Genomic DNA, 11,182 nt, shown 5'->3' with positions numbered 1-11,182 from the left:
GGCTACTACTAAATTTATAGTTGAAGAGGAAAAATATTGTTCAGAGTGATCTGGTGTTTGCAAATAAGGTATTAATTGATTTACGAAAAATACGAAATTATTTATTGATCGAAACCAAATTTTGATTCTCTTGTTTTCTCATTTCTCAATACCGCTTTTGTTGTACTTTTCCACACTAAAACTACTGTCCTAAATGAATGTCGTTTCCACACACTGACTGTACGACAAGGAAAGAAAATATACGACAATGGAACTGCAAAGCCAACAGGCGACGTGGAGGGGATTGAAAATCAAAGAAGATAAGGCCCCCAGCTGCTTGCTAGCTCCTCCCAAAATCGTCTTTTGCATGAAGCGGAAAAATGGGGAGCTCTGCAAAACTAGGGTTGGAGATGTTTGAAGTTGGACCCTGTGAAGATGCTTACACAATGGGCTTCCTAATTGGCCAGAGATTTTCAGACATGATCAAGAGCAGGCTGGCCTCAGACCTCATTCTTCACAACCAACTCCTCCCTTTTGCTCAAACCCCAGAGTTTCAGCCACTTCTCCAGTCTCTAACAGAAAATAACCGAAACAAGTATCCGAGATATTGGGAGGAGCTCGTTGGCACTGCGGATGGAAGTGGAGTTTCAGTTCGTGATGTAATAACAAATTAACAATACACACTTCGGCGAGTTCTGAGGATAACAGTAGTCACTGGCGCTCCAAAATAGTCGTTATGCACTTATTCTCAAACTCCTTAATCTCATTTTTTTTCGCTGGGTAATTGTACCGGTATTTTCATGGAAAGAGTAAAAAATGACTATTTTGGAGTGTCGGTAGCATTTTCATTGTCCCATTAATTCTATTGGTGGTATTATGATTGTTTGATTATCATGTGTGCAGATAATACTAATCAACTTCAGAAAGGAGATTCTTCCGCTTCTTCCAAAGACCACGGCGATGAATCAGAGTATCGATACGCCGGATGACTGCTCGGATGTTCTTGTTGTTAGTGATTCCATGGCAGTTGTGGCACACAATGAGGACGCAAATGTTGCCCTGGTTGGCCACACGTATGCTCTCTTGCATTTTTAAAATCTCGGCAAACTATTTATCTAAAAAAAAAATGGAAATTGCAGCAGCAAAGCTAATGAGATTTTCGAAATTTTGCAGCTATTTGATAAAGGAGACTCTGTCAAATGGGATATCATTCATTGCTTACACTTATGCAGGAGAGCTCCCTAGCTGTGCATTTGGGCTCAACACTCATGGACTGGTAAGAAATAACCGAAACAAATTGTTCCAGCATCAGTTAAATAAAATTGTTCGTACTAAAGAAAAACGAATTCGTAAACTGCAGGCTTTTACGCTGAATTCAGTTCCCCCATCGGAAAATGAGATTGTTGCCGGAGGCATTGGGAGGAACTTTGTTTCACGAGACCTTCTTGAAGCATCAAGCATCGACGACGCATTATGTGTAAGACGCATAGTCTGAGTGCTCTTTGCAAAACCATGTTCGCTTGATTATCCGAGGTTTTAATAGTGTGGATTGCACTTTCAGAGAATTAAATCATCAGAAGTATCTGTTGGACATAGTTACAATTTGATCGAGACGAGGACACGCAAAATTATGAACGTGGAAACTGCTTCAAGAAAACGGGTTTCGGTTTATGAGGTTGGAGCAACACCATTCTTCCATGCAAACATGTATCTCCATCTCCAAGTTAATCAGGTAAGAACTGCATGCAGCTATGTTTTAAATCTCAGCTTATTTACTTGCATCAGCAGTGTAACGCAGTAGATTCTAGCACACAGAAGGGTCACCAAAGAATATAAAACTGATGGTTCAACCTTCTTCAGTTCTTACATAGTAAATCATGTTGTTTCAATGAAGTTACAAGATGAAAACTCCATAGCAAGGCAAAGCAGAGCAGCTGCGCTACATAAAAGATCGAAAGACAATTTCCTATCACTCCTAGGAGATACGGATGACCCGAAATATCCAATCTACATGATAGGTAATCTAGAACATAAACTAAAACCTTTTTTTTCCTTCCCTCCAAAACACTCGTGGTAACACTGTATGCCGAGTTTCCAGGTCCATTGCTTTATACTCTATGCACGGCCGTGATAGACTTGGACGAACAAACACTGTCGATAGTTGAAGGGAACCCAAGAAAAGGAAAAATCTCTCACATCTTCTCTACGTGTACGGAAGATTTCAAGATGCCATAACAAAAGCTTCAAGCAGCCTACCTACATCTAGTTGCATAAATCAGACATGAAGCTCCTAGGCAGGTTCGTAGAGGCCTAACATGTGCCCGTCAATACAGCGCATCGACGCAACCTGGACAGGAGATATTATTAGGACACACATTGCACCCACAGTAACAACAGTAGAAAATTTAAGTTTATATTAAATTTGTTGTTGGAATTTTGGTCATCACCTTGCCATGGATTTCGTACTTGATAGGACCATCTAGTTCAGCGCCTAATGCCATTAATTTCGTCACTGATTGATTAATGTCGGTCACCGTGAAAGACAGAAGTGAAGAGTTTCCCATTCCCTTCTGCATTACATGATCACTGTAAACTTGAATTAGCAATTTAGCATCTCCCCCTTCTTTTAATTGCACATAAATTCCACAAACATAATTATTTTAAAATTAAATCACAAAAAGTGTGAACATTTTTGGATCAGAAGAAAAACCCAGTGAGAAACAACTCTGCTAGGCAAATAATCAAACAGGTGGTGTGCATTACTTGGGGGATTGCATGAGAGCTAGTTTGAGTGGGCCGGATTTCAGCTCCGCCCAGCGAAGAGTACAGACATCGACAGTGAAGTCCAAGCCTTGCGCATAGAACCGAGCAGCTTTCGGTACGTCCTTGTGCAGCCGCAATATCCACCTAAATGACGCCGTAGCTGCCATCTCTCTGTCGCAGGGGAGACTGATAAGTTAATATAACGTAAAATATTTAGTAAATAAATATGATGAAGATATTGAGGTAATTAAATCAGGATAATACTTCGCAAGTGCTTCTTTACCACAGTGTTAGAAAGGTGTTGAGCCATTGCATAACAATGTGGGTTTTGGTTTTAATTAGATGCTTGATCATCATTTAGGTTTTAATTAAGTTGATTTGATGCAATTTAGATTAGATGCATACTTAACTTGGGTTTTGGCTTCTTACAGTCAATACCATGAATTCCTACTTGAAGGTTTATGTGATTTTCCAACGCTTTTTTCATAGCGCATGTATTCTTACTTGTTCAAATTCGTCTAGATGCCGTAGAGAATTGCCATGTGGGAATACTTTTGATGATCCAGATGCCATAGCCATTGAATAATTTAGGGAAAATCGACCATTAATATGGGGACTTGTTCATAACATATTAAGGGGATTAAGTATAATTGGTTATCGGAAGCTCTATATCATGTCTTATGTTTTCAATTTTATTATTTCCATGTGTTTAGTTTCATGCTTAATTTAATTTACATTTTAATTCAGAATTTTCTATCATTTTTGTTAAAGCTTCTCAATTATAATGTGTTTCAATATAGTAAGTAAGATTTATAGAATCAATTCAATCTATGTGGGATGATATATGTGCTTATATGCTATACTATCATCCGAATCGCATACTTGCGAGCACTAAAATTCAAAACTTAACGAGTTTAATTTTGGTCATCTAATTTCTGCAACAAACTTGGGTTCTATGAATTTATAGAAGAGGAAGTATCAATTTGGATTTTTGATTTGTAACTAGATTCGTATCTATTGGATTTTTGGCTCATACTCATATATTAGATTCAGTGGCAACCCATCTCATGTTTCTCCACTCTAAATTGAAGATTAAATACGGTTCATCTGCTCAACAACGACAACAACGACGTATTGGGAAGATACATGCGGCATTACACAGTCCAATAGGATTTTGCGATGCAAAAGAGTAAAGCAATTTTCAAAACTCAACATTCCCAATCTTTTTTTAGTGTGCTGAGTTTTGAATTTCATTGAATTTGTGGGATTGGGATTGCGTTTATTTGAAACTGGTTGAATTGTGTAATTGAGTTGTCTGGGTCTTGAAGAAAGATTCAATTGAAATGAGTTGCAAAGTTATTTGAGTTTTATGGAATTGGGATTGTTGGGTTTTTACACTCTGTTTCATTAGTTCCATGTTTGTTTAGATATGCAAACGAGGACGATGGGTTTTGCAGTTTGCAACCTTCTTCTTTTTTTTTTTTTTTGTCTTTTTTTTTTTTAATTGATTAGAATTTTGTTTAAGTGTGTAATAAGGAGGATTTAAGCTGATAACCTTAGCGCCTACATGCTTACCTAATGTCTTCATTTGAGGATACATGAGGATCAAATCCATATTGCTCATAAGATTATATTAATTTAGATCCAAAGACTAAATATATTTGACAACTTAATAACACAAACCCCGCTTAAAATCCATAAACCATTTTTTTGTCAAACATTAATTGATGGAAGTAAATTTTACAAGTGATAAACTTAAATAAAAGCTGCTAGTAAGCCTAGGAAAAAAGAGTCCTATGCAAAGCACATGATGGCCCAATTACCACTATGTACCTCACCAATTTGTCATTCGGGGTTAGTCGATATGTGGTCAACATCGACAAAACACAAGGGCTAAAATACAAAACCACAGATGCAAACATGACCAAAACTAACAGATCTAATACCTAACTTAGCAACTACAAAGATGCACAATGAAGACATAAATTTGCCTCTAAAAAGCTCAACAAGAAATAAAAGCAGCTAAAGCCAACAACCGCTTCCACCACTCGAGGACCATCAGAATTGTAGAAGGAGGCTGCGTAGAGACCCAAACCAGCTGCAAAGCGGTTTTGCACAGCTTATCTAAGTGAGCGACAACTCGCTCTCAAGGAGGGTAGCAAACACAGTGGCCAATAGAGGCTTCTCAATTGAAAGTAAGCATCCAGCAAGCAATTTGAGGATTTGTAGGCGGAGGAGTGGGATGGTAGAGGAGAGTTCTCGTGTGATGCTCAAAGAAAGGTAATCTAAGTAGTTGATTGGGTCAGGGATTAGGCATAAATTTGGGACAAATTTAAACCTGGTGTAGCAAACTGAAAAGCTCTTAGAAGTGAGTGGAAAATAAAAAATATGGTGACGAATCACCAATATGAGACCAAGCTCAGGCCCACCACCATCGCAATTCGAGATTGCGGCTCACCACTATCTACTCACAGTTTAAGATAGGGGTGGGCATGATTCAGTTCGATGAGATTTTGAGTAAACCGAAACTAAAACTAAAACTTTTTGTGATTCAGTTCAATGCATTTTTGAAGCCAAACTAAAATGAAACCAAACCATTTGTTCGGTTTGGAATGGTTTCAAACGGTTTCAATTTAGTTTTTAAGAAAAAAATATACAATTTAAAATACGAAACACTCGTTATCTCAAGCTTTACAGTGAATGCAATCAACAAAGAACTTTTTTCTTTCTTTCTTTTTTTAACTTATCTAGAAAAAAAGTAGTTTCTAGTGGGATCATAAATCAGAACTTAGAATGAAGGACATCATACATTAGAACATATTAATAAGCATTTCCCAATCTGGACATCATAGAGAGTGCTCTTAAAGGGTACAGATTAAAATAAGCAGTAGCTAATCGAATTGCTACAAAATGTCATAATCCGTATTAAAAATGAAACTAATCCCTCATTAAAAACCAGTAAAAAGTCATCACAGAGCAACCTTATTAGCTAGCTAGGTACCAATTGCCATGCAACTTTACATGCATACATTGTGCAGTAGATAACATGTATCAATGATCCAATGTCATGACAGATGTATATTATAATTGCCTAGCAAACATACTTGCACCCTCAAATCTATGAGGAAGCTATGCATTATTTCCCTTACAATTTCAAATTCTCAATGTCTTTTGTGTAGAACATTTACCCGTTGATCACATATCCAGTGTAGGACAATGCATTCAAGTGCCCACCCCTACTAATAATTGATGATATTATGTTGAAGACTAAAGAAAGTGATGAAATATGATATTCTAGAGTGGTTGAGTTCATACTCAATGTATGGACTCTAACAAACAACCAACTAAAACATGACATTTAATTAAATGTTTATTAAGATTTGCAGTGCGGTTTTTAAAAGCCAAAAGCTAAACCAAACTGTTTCATACTTTACGGTTCAGTTTCAAAACCGTAAAACTTCACCGTTCGGTACGGTCCGATTTGGTTCATGTTTCGATATGAGTTTTTAGTTTTAAGTGCCCACCCCTGGTTTAAGTGAGAGATACGGGGAGGGCCATACTCCATGGAGATGGAGAGGGATTAGAGAACGAAGGCAGGGTGGTGGCGCGGGATGTTGGAGGGGACGACGAAGATGATAGGGCTGCTGTCGACTCCAAGCCGGAGCAAGAGCCCGCGGCTATGGGTTTACAGATCTAGGGTTCGGGGGCACGGGTTGCAGAGAGAAAGGCCATTTTTCGGTTTTCATCGTCTTCCCTTGTTCATGGTAGACTCAACTCTACTCTATCATCGTTTTCTTTTCACCCACTTTTCCTTTACATTCTTCAGAAGATTGATGAGATTCTTGATGTCAAAGTTCGTTTTTTTAATCTTCTTGAATAAATTATGTAGAAACTAAAAGATGCAACATTGTTTTCTATTTGCTTGAAACTGGTATGACTGTCACATTAATGATTTTGTTTGTCCGTCATTTGTCAGTGAACCAAACCAAACCGACTAGATCAATGGGTGACAATATCACAGTCCGAGTCCAATTCCAACTGATTCCAATAAAACTTGTAGAACATACAATTTGGAGTGAAGAGGCTACAATTACTAGAAATGTCTACTTTCCTTAACTCTCTTTCCAAACCTACATTCGTGGCACGTTAGGTGCCCAGAATAGCATAACCAAAATTGTTGTTGGTCTTTCAACTCTTAACATTACACTCATTTACAAACTGCCTTTTCAAAAATTCAAAAACTACGAGAGAGAGAGAGAGAGAGAGAGAGAGAGAGAGAGAGAGAGAGAGAACCCTAGTGAAACCATAGATATTCATTCCCGAGATTGTGCCACGGCAATATTCACAATATGAACTTCCAACCAGTAGGCGATGCAGGATCAGTTAACCCTTTCGGATGATTTAGATGTGGTTTTGGAAGCTTTTGAACGTGTCCATTGTCCCCTTGACCTTGCTTCAAGAAGCTTTGCCTTCAGGGTGTTCTCCCTTATCCGTGGAGGCAATTCGGACATGTCACAAACAGGTGATGCGAGTCTCGCCATCCACTGTCTTACTGGACTAGCCTGATTCCTCCAGCCAGTATTACTGCAGGAAGCCTCATTTACATTCCCCCCACCATCCGACATCACTAGTTGACTTCTTATAAGGTTTTCAGCCATGTGATTCGAATTTGAAACATGAATTTCATCTTGTTTATTTCCTTTTCTGTAAGCGGTGTCTTCAGTGGCTACACAACGTTCAGATTTCTGGGATGCGCTTATTTCGGGCGGCTTCCCTTCTTCAGTTTTCCCCTGCTCTGGATTCTCCATCTGGGACTTTTTATTTCCATTACATGACATGGCCCAAGCCATCTGTTCTTCAAACTTCACTTGCAAGCAGGAGGGACTCCGACTTCTTACCCTGTCAGAAGAGACCGAGTTTTTCTTTGAGGGATCTAATCTAACCTTTTCCTCGATATGATTATTGACAGCTTCATCCCCAAGCAATGTGAAGTCACTGTTGGTCGGCTTATTGAGCTCAAAACAATTTGAATCACTTCCTAAAGAATCATCTTCTTCTTCACCTGCGTCTTGAGGCGCACTCACAACCTCATTCAGAGGGACAGATTCCATTGAATTCCTACGGTTTCTTGTCATCAGATTTTCTGTATTCTTTGGAGTGTTCATATGTTTAGCTCTAAGAAAGGTCTCTATTTCAAGGCTTAACTTGTCCACTATTGAGTTTTTTCCTGAAACACCACACTCGGCTTCTTCTAGCTGCATCTGCATCCGCTCATCCAACCACGATTCAGATACATGGAGTATCAATCTATCACGGTCAGACCTTCCGGTCCAATCCTTGTCAGTCTTCTGTTTTAAAGAATGCACCTCTTGCTCATATTCTTTTATTCCCTTAGCAAACTCATCACATAGGTCTTCTAACAACTTCCTTAATTTCCGCTCTCTTTCAAGCTCTTTCACAGAATTAGTAAGAGAAGATTTGACCTCAGAAAGCTCCCTCCCTAACTTCCTGTGTAGGCTTTCTGATCGTTTTCTTAACTTCTTCTCATCTTCTAGCTCATCCCTGACGGACTGAACTGCAGCATGGATTCGATCCTGTTCTTTGTTCTTCCTAACTAGTTTATCTTCTGAAATTTGTTTCACCAAATCATCTAGCTCATGTCGATCAGCTTGCCGAACCCGAAGCAACTCCTTGATCTTAACACGAGCATGATCCAACTCTGTTTTCAACGCTTTTATCAATGCTATATTAGATGCATGCTGTTCCTCCAAGCTCCAAATCCGGTTCAAAACTTGTAGCAGTTCTGTAGATGTTTTAAGATTATAGTGTGATTCGCCAATCCTTCCCTTAAAGTCCAAAGAACTGCTAGGGGTGACTGCAGGGTTATACGGAGCCACCTGAAAAGCAAGTGGATGAAATTCTTGATCATATCATGGAAAGATATGTTGCACATGGCGCACGGAAAGACAAAATTTTCATAACCGTAGATATCAAGACAGGGCTTCCATCATGTTAAACACTTTATAGACCGAACGATACAAGATATCCTAGATAGTGTAATGCAAGTTTCGGAAAATTTGAAACCATATTTACCATTTTTTATCTTTGTAATCGGGAATGACTACAACACAACCCACATCAGTCATAATTACAGATTGTGCCTACATAATGTTTCATTTCATTACTGGTTCAATATATCAAGGATGCAGTTTCTTGAAATTTCGGGAATATTAAGGCCTGGTTTGGTACTGAGGTGATTCTGAAAAAAACTGGTATCAAAAAAAGATGGGAGCTGCTTTTGTGTTTGGTAAACATTCAACTTCAGTTTTTTTTCACAGTTTTGGGTGAAAAAAAAGCCAAAAACAAGAAGCTGCAAAACGTAGCTTTGAAAAACCGGCTTTTTTTTCACATTTGTTTTACATAAAAGTTTACCAAACACTATAATACTGCTTTTTTTTTTTTCAACAACACTTTTACAAAAAAGTTTACCAAACACTCTACTGCTTTATTTCACAGCTGCTTATTCTCACAACACAGCAAAAGCAACTTTTTTTCAAAGCACAGTAATACCAATCCGGCCCTAAGTCCATTGTTTTCCAGACACTATGACTGTAAATCTCAGTCCATAACTTATCAGTTTGCGGGCATCAAATCATACTTACCCAAGTGAGTAATCAGCGAACCGCAATTCTGCCTTGTTTCTACTCAAATAAAGAGTATACATTAGCAGAAAAACTAATTTGTGTCTACGTTAGAATTTGATTTTGCTTGTGGTCTCAATTTATATCTCCACGAGAAAAACGGGGAAAAGAAAAAAATGAGTAAGCTTAAACAGATGCTTACCTCCAGGGAACTACCGTAGCTTGCAGGCGATGCAGGCTGCAAAATGTGATTGTTCAATCTGTTCCTTTCAATCGTTCGATGATGTTGCATCAACGATGCTGCAATATGCCTCCTTAAACTGCTTGCACTTTCTGGCTGGCATAAGTAATGAGATAAAAATCAGTGGGGATTCGAACCGGGCAACTTCAAAATCCATTGATCAAACATTAAGGTATAGGGAGCCTCTATGACATGCACAGAAATCAATGAATATGCATGGTCATTGATAGGGCTCTAATTTGAACGCGGTATCTACAAACAAAAACCATATGATCCTAGGTTAAAGAGAAGCGTGCTTTCGCAATTTGCGCCCAATTTTGAATCCTCTCCCTGTAGTTTAGATATATAGATTAAAATATCGCCGGAATCAAAACAATGCAACCTAAATGGAATTCATCTGATTCATATGAATACCAAAAGAACCATGGCATCTATAATGCTAGTGAAGTACTAAGTTCAGAACAGATAAACAAAAGCTTGAAATTTACATCTGAAATAATAGAAAAGGAGAAATAATAATAACAATAAATGTAATAATCAGAGATCATCACTCACAAGTAACCATCATCAAAAGCTCCATAAATCTCCAAAAAATAAAATTGCAATAAATTAAGGCAAACAGAAAAAGACATGAAGTAGCCATCAAGAAGACACAATTAAACAAAAAAAAATATTAGAAATAAATCCACTTTCATTAAATCGGATATAAAGGAACCAAAATTGCAAAAACCCAATAAGCCAATTGATGAATACAAAAATCTCCACACACACACAAAACAAAGAAATTCAGCAGCAGACCTGGTCAGGAGAACTAGCACAATTATCAGCCAAAAAGTGAGAAAGATCAAGAGCCTTCTTGTCTCTGCTGGGGTGGTGGTGATGGAGCTGAAGGTGTCTCAGCCTAGGAGGTGGAGCACCACCACCACCACCACCACTGCCATCGGCGCCACCACCATTAGTGTGAGAAGCCCTGTGCATCTTTGGAAGGAATTGGAAGTGTTGGAAACTCCCAAAGAGCAGCAGCTAGCTTTCTAGCAGAGACAGAGGAGGAGGAGGAGCTGGTATCAATGGTAAAGGGGGAGTCTTTAATGATGGCATCAAGGTCAAAAGGGCAACAAGGTCTCCAATTGCATGAGGACACTACTGGAGTGGTTGGGCCACCACCTGTGCTTTTTCTAACCAATACTCCCCCTCTCCTTACTGTCAACTTTTCTCCCAAATTTTCCTCCTTTTCTGCTCCCCTGCCCTTTTCATCTCTTACCTCTTTAGGCTTCCTTTCCCCAATGCTTTTTTCTCTCTCATCTTTTTTATTACTATTATTATTATTATTATTATTATTTTATAAAAATATTTCCTTTTGGATTGGGAACTACAGTTGAGAATGTTGTGCAGTACACAGTGTGCACTTTCTTTTTCGATTATATGTTTTTTTATTTATCAAAATACTTGTCTAGTGTAGTGGTATTTATTTTCATTGGTAAGTGAAAAGTTTTAAGTTTGATTTTCATCAAAGGTAAATTTGAACCATATTATTGCTAACACATTGTGAGGCTTAAGA

At 38.4% G+C, this 11,182-nt stretch overlaps 3 protein-coding genes across 4 annotated transcripts; 1 reads left to right on the top strand and 2 right to left on the bottom strand.

Annotated features, from left to right (window-relative positions):
* Positions 1-268: 268 nt before the first annotated feature.
* LOC103928887 lies at positions 269-2,614 on the top strand. Of its 2 annotated transcripts, none has more exons than XR_007251720.1 (7): positions 269-638; positions 883-1,052; positions 1,153-1,255; positions 1,340-1,456; positions 1,541-1,711; positions 1,851-1,997; positions 2,078-2,124. XR_007251720.1 is itself a non-coding variant. In XM_009337993.3 (7 exons), the coding sequence occupies exons 1-7, from the start codon at positions 360-362 to the stop codon at positions 2,212-2,214; spliced, it is 1,101 nt and encodes a 366-aa protein (XP_009336268.2). In that variant the 5' UTR covers positions 273-359; the 3' UTR covers positions 2,215-2,614. The 2 variants fall into 2 exon arrangements, 1 of the variants encoding a protein (XP_009336268.2); XM_009337993.3 differs by having other exon boundaries at positions 273-638; positions 1,874-1,997; positions 2,078-2,614.
* Positions 2,186-3,371, bottom strand: LOC103928886. Its single transcript, XM_048566746.1, has 4 exons — positions 3,247-3,371; positions 2,743-2,913; positions 2,427-2,565; positions 2,186-2,326 (listed from the first exon to the last, which is right to left on the bottom strand). The coding sequence occupies exons 2-4, from the start codon at positions 2,907-2,909 to the stop codon at positions 2,270-2,272; spliced, it is 363 nt and encodes a 120-aa protein (XP_048422703.1). The 5' UTR covers positions 2,910-2,913; positions 3,247-3,371; the 3' UTR covers positions 2,186-2,269.
* A 3,398-nt stretch (positions 3,372-6,769) lies between these two features.
* Positions 6,770-10,854, bottom strand: LOC103928895 (uncharacterized protein At5g41620). Its single transcript, XM_009338001.3, has 3 exons — positions 10,423-10,854; positions 9,586-9,720; positions 6,770-8,639 (listed from the first exon to the last, which is right to left on the bottom strand). Exons 1-3 carry the CDS (start codon positions 10,600-10,602, stop codon positions 7,122-7,124), a joined length of 1,833 nt encoding a protein of 610 aa, XP_009336276.3. The 5' UTR covers positions 10,603-10,854; the 3' UTR covers positions 6,770-7,121.
* Between the last annotated feature and the right edge of the window lie 328 nt (positions 10,855-11,182).

Source organism: the organism of the source record quoted next, unplaced genomic scaffold (assembly GCF_019419815.1).
Source record: "Pyrus x bretschneideri cultivar Hongxiangsu unplaced genomic scaffold, Pyrus_bretschneideri_v1 Contig42, whole genome shotgun sequence".
Taxonomy (NCBI): domain Eukaryota; kingdom Viridiplantae; phylum Streptophyta; class Magnoliopsida; order Rosales; family Rosaceae; genus Pyrus; species Pyrus x bretschneideri.
Note: the sequence above shows the minus strand (reverse complement) of the source record. Positions and strands in the feature narration are given on the sequence as shown.